General features: G+C 40.5%; 1 protein-coding gene across 2 annotated transcripts; it reads left to right on the top strand.

The window, feature by feature from the left end:
- Window positions 1-556: 556 nt before the first annotated feature.
- LOC103709592 (protein CYTOKININ-RESPONSIVE GATA TRANSCRIPTION FACTOR 1-like) lies at window positions 557-2,770 on the top strand. Of its 2 annotated transcripts, none has more exons than XM_089926767.1 (3): window positions 557-1,627; window positions 1,882-2,130; window positions 2,229-2,770. In XM_089926767.1, the coding sequence occupies exons 1-3, from the start codon at window positions 1,460-1,462 to the stop codon at window positions 2,541-2,543; spliced, it is 732 nt and encodes a 243-aa protein (XP_089782893.1). In that variant the 5' UTR covers window positions 557-1,459; the 3' UTR covers window positions 2,544-2,770. The 2 variants fall into 2 exon arrangements, with proteins under 2 accessions (XP_089782893.1, XP_008793253.4); XM_008795031.6 differs by having other exon boundaries at window positions 568-1,627; window positions 1,750-2,130.
- Window positions 2,771-5,283: the final 2,513 nt, after the last annotated feature.

The following is a 5,283-nucleotide window of genomic DNA, read 5'->3' as shown; positions in this document are numbered from 1 at the left end:
ATTGTGTGTCCTTGTATGTGCGTGTGTACGTGTGTGAGAGAGAGAGAAAGAAAGAGAGAGGGAGTCAGCTGGGTCCACGTAGCATGGACGTCCGTGTCTTGTACCTCCGAGCCATGACCCTTCGATTTGCAGACATCGTTTTGAAAGCCACACTCCGTTGGTCATACTCGATCAATGAGCCCTACACCTTGCAGATTTGACAATGAGTTCTCGGAGCTATTTCGCTCCTCTCCTTCTCCCTCCAAGCCCGGGAGTGATGCGCAAACCTAATACGTATCCACACTAGCGATCATACAAACTAAACGTCGTCTCTCGCCTCACGGTGACGTTATCTAGTGATCATCCATCCGATAAGAAGCTGGACGAGCTTGAAGCAGATGTACGTTCATTAGTCCACTTCAACTCAAGCTTGCATATCTAAGCTTTATCTCTCTCTACTTGATTAATCTATCGGATATTTATCTCCTACAGTTTAGCTGCTTCTAAAGTAATATCTCAAGGGCGGTCACGTACTTTCATGTCGCATTAGCTATTTTGCCAGCAACGGCTTGTTTGGAAGTGGTAACGGGTTTGGGTTTTGCATATATCGATCTTTCGCTCTCGGATAGTTGGATCGTGCCCTGTATATGTATATATATCTCAAGACATTGGAAGTCTTTCATTTATCCGTTCCATTTGCATGCATGGATCTTGAAGCAGCTATTGCACCATCTAATTGTGGAAGAAATAATGATACAACCGCTGTCCAGCGGTAACTCTTAAAACAGTCGAATAAGTTGAATAATAGTCTACAACGGTCTCTATGGGATCACGAGAGCTACAACTTGCTTAATTTGGCCTATGTGGATGGAAGCATATGGTTTCGTGGAAGAGATCTCACTCTGCCAGCGGTTTTTCTTGCCCATATGAGCAGAGCAGACTGTTTTTGTGGGGAGAGGGGCAAGAGATCTGAGACCACTCCTGTTTTTAACTGCCCAAGGTAATATCTACACAAGGTTGAGAAAGGTTGGGTGAAGGGGCTATTCTTGTCCCTTTGCCTGCTCTCACAACAAATGGCCTCTGGCAGTACCTGAGAAGGAGGAGATCGAGAGGGAGAGAGAGATGCCTTAAGTTGGAATTTTCTATTCAATGAGGTCGAGTATGTCATATTTGGTGCCTTGGAATGCAGTGTGAGGCTGAAAATATATATTTTTGCTTCTATCCATCCTTTCCGTGCTCCGCGGTGTCTCTCTCACCTAATAGCGAGTCACGTGAATGCCTGCCAAGGCCCTTCTCTTATTGTTCTTTCACTTCTTTGTTTTCCTCATAAAAGGGAATTTAATTACCCCTTCCCACTGATTGATGAATCCTAGATCTAGTCTCCTCGTCCCCTCCCTGCCCATATCTATAGCTTAGTTCCTAGTACCCTCTCTCTCTCTCTCTCTCTCTCTCTCTCTCTCTCTCTCTCTCTCTCTGGGATATGAATCAATTTTCTCCTATCCCTCTAGCAGAGGGAGGTGAAGATCAAAGTCACCTTCCTCCGTTCACTCTAGCAAGTGATACTCCTTCGTGCTCATGTTCCATTCTCTTCAATACTTCACAAGAACAAGGAGCAAATGACAGAGATAATCACCTCCTGCAGCAAGAGGTAAGGAATTTAATTTCATATTCAATATAATTCATGTGATCTAGGTCCATCTGATAAACTTGTAAAAAGTGGGATAAGTTTGTATGAGTCTATGATTTTTGTATCTTCTTTTCCATTGGTAGCCCGAGGATCATTTGTTGATCAGTAAATCAAGTGATCACCTGGTCTCATTTCCAACCAACTACAACAACAACGACAACAACAACAGTAACTATACCGTCGAGCAAGCTTCTCATGGTCGATGTGTTAATCAGGAAGATCTGCATGGCCCCGGTAAGTGGATGCCTTCCAAGATGCGATTTATGAGGAAGATGATGAATTCCGGTCATGACATCATGAGCAAAACAAGGAGAAACATGCAAATACTTCAAGATCGAGGCCAAGACAGTAGCACAAGCATGCGCAACAACAGCAGCAACTCCCCAAGTGGTATCATCAGAGTGTGCTCGGACTGCAATACCACAAAGACCCCTTTGTGGAGGAGTGGTCCTCGTGGCCCTAAGGTATCCACGTCTCTCTCTCTCTCCCTGTATCTTTAGTTCTGTTGATCAACCTAGCGATCTATCTTTATCTCCAATTGTTCTTGTACTGCATGCTGCAGTCTCTTTGTAATGCCTGTGGAATAAGGCAAAGGAAGGCTCGACAAGCCATGGCTGCTGCTGCTGCAGGTGGTGTGTTAATCCCTAGCGAAGCACCTGGCAAGATGCGGAAAGAGAAAAAATCTGATGTTGATCGCACGATACCATTCAAGAAACGGTGCAAGAACGCCATCGCCACTACTACTCAAAAGAAGTGTTTTGATGATGTCATGATAAGTTTAAGCAAGAGTTCAGCTGTCCATCGAGTCTTCCCACAGGATGAGAGAGACGCAGCACTCTTGCTGATGGATCTATCTTGGGGCCGCATCTGCAGTTGAGCACTGGCTTCTTTTCTGTTTTCTTTTTCCATCTCAAGTATTAATTCTTCTTGTTCTAGTGCGACCAGCGACTGCATGTTTGTGGAGCAGGAATATAAGATGTAGCAAGGCCGTGAATTAATGGAAAAGTAAAATTATCTTTACGAGCTATTAAGAACTTGGGCAGCACTGGATGTCTACTTCTTCAGTCCTTCAATATCTATGGAGCTCCTCAAGCTAATTCATTATCGTGTATTGTTATTTACTTTTCATTTGCCTGTTGCTGTTCTCTCTCTCAGAAAAAGATCTGCGTGCTGTTAACCATCCTTAAAAGTTATGGCTTTCCATAGTAGCTAACGATGAGGGCATTTGAGGCATTGGAGATCCAGGTGTTTCATTTCATGGTTATAGTTTACCATACTTTTTACTGTAAAATAAGGCATGGGGTGATGTATGGTACCACTCTTATATAAAACCAACGAGGCACGATGCCACTGATGGCAAAAAGTTAGCATGCATCTCTATGATTGCTTGCCAACATATGACCTGGATCAAAGGATTGTTTTAACTATAATTTACTTACTGGGTTATTTTCTTTTTTCTTTCTTTTTTTTCCGGAAGAAAATGGAGACTAATGGGGTTTCAGCCACCACCAGAATTTGTTAGCAAAAACAGTGTATAAAGAAGTTTGAGAGGTAAGAATGTGCAGAGAGTAAGAATATACAAATGATCCGATATGGAAAGCGGAAAGGGGCAGATATAGAACAGTAGGTGAGAATCTAACTCGGTTTTCTGACTGTTTTTGTTCTTCTCCATATGCTCTCTTCTTTCTCCTCTTTTCTGCATTCTCTTGTACATAATTTCAGACTACTTATATCTTAATAGATAGGGGGAAGTTCCTTACTTCCTCCATTTTGATCTTTTCAAAAAAAAAAAAGAAAAAAAAAAGAGAGAATTTAGCTCAGCTTTCAGACAACCTCAGTTAGCTGGCAAGAGCAGAAGAAAACCAGCAAATAGAGGAACAAGCATAACCAAACACCTATAACTCAATTGCTAATACCAAGACAACGCACCAGAATATTTTGAGGACTCCTCAACTTGACCCAAGGGGAAGTGATAGAGGTAGAATGAACTCAGAAGACTCCAGTTAGCCTGTGCAGACTCCTTGATAACCTTCTGAAGGCGGTATAAGAGTTCAGAAGCCACCAACGTACTGATACAGACACAGCATCTCTCTCCTCAACCTAGCTAGCTATCATCCCCACCTGCCTCCCTCTCCTTCATGCACGGTTTCCCCTCCAGAGAGTTTTGGAGGGAAAAACTTGGGCGTCTCTCCATGGGATTGGAGTTTCTCATATCCATATTCTATAGTACTGCTCTGCCTTTATCATTAATCTCTGGAACTATAACTATGAAAAACAACCCCAAGTGGAAGTATTGGGAAAGAAGATGCGAAAAGAGTTGAGCAGATATCTGTTGTTGACAAAATAAACCAACTCCAAATGGTTAAGGATCTAAATCTTGAATTAATGAAATTTAAAGAACCAAAGTCTGAATTATTTTCGACCATGATCGATGTCTAATTAACTGGAAAAAGTGTCTATCCAAATCTAACATTTTAGGTCCATGACTACATGCTACATGGTGATATTTCTTGTTATTTTTTTTAAAGTGATAGGTTTCTTGTTTTTGACCTGAACTTTGTCTGATTTAGATCCCTGGCTGTCTCATTTTGATCGGTGAAATAGTTGATTGACTGGCAGTTGCCCCATCTTTTTCTCCAATAGAATTGTAGCCGAAGCCTAAAACTGGTTGCTAGATCTATCTTTGTTATCACGATCGTTACCTTTACCTGAATCGATGGGAATGTAAGTTTATTTTTTCCTCTTTCTTTAGGAATGTTGCATAGTTCTTCTCAGAAATCATCGTACAGTTGCATTCATATGGGAATGTATGTGCACAAGTCCCTCTGTAAGTCAATCTTCTGCTGAAATTTAAGACCGCATTCATAAATGAGGGCAAAGCTATTATCTTGCTGGTAGATTAGGTAAAGCAAGATTTGGTGCAATAGTTGGAATAGTTTGTCTTTTAGTAATGACCTATTATAATCAGGTTTAACCTTAGGCTTGAGTTTGAATTTTAGTTGGAGTGTGATGTTGATACTTTGTCCTTTAGTAATTATGAAAAGTTGTCTTGGCAAAGAGATTACATGTTTATAAATAACGGAACAGCTTTACATTAAGAGTTGGTGAGATTTTTTTTTTGGCAAGAAAAAATGTCTGCTTGAGGCTTTTTTGGGATAGGAAGTCAAACACTTTATTTTGGTTTTTTTTTGAATAAATTAATCTTCTCTTCCAATTTTTTTACTATTATTTTCTTCTCATAATTCTCTATAAATATTTTTTTTGTGTTTGGTGTTTGCCCTGAATCCTAGGCCAGCGCAATCGATCTACTCCATATAGCTTTGTCGTTCTACAATACATTGGATAATGGAGGTCCCACATCGATGATCTAAATAGTTGGACATGATTTACTACTTTTAAATTATTTACATACCAGATCTCTAGCCTATGCATCAAATGATAAAAAATATATATAATTTAATATTATTTATACTGTTCATTTTTTGGACCACTTGATGCATAGGCTAGGAGCCTTCAAATTACATAATTTTTGGTATGTGAATAATCTAAAGAAAGTAGATCACATCCAATGGATCGGATTATCGATATGGGACTCTCATCATCCCATCCAAATTTGA

Source organism: Phoenix dactylifera, chromosome 12 (assembly GCF_051530095.1).
Source record: "Phoenix dactylifera cultivar Ajwa chromosome 12, Ajwa_hap1_PhDact_Kaust_v1.1, whole genome shotgun sequence".
In the NCBI taxonomy this organism is placed as follows: Eukaryota; Viridiplantae; Streptophyta; class Magnoliopsida; order Arecales; family Arecaceae; genus Phoenix; species Phoenix dactylifera.
Note: the sequence above shows the minus strand (reverse complement) of the source record. Positions and strands in the feature narration are given on the sequence as shown.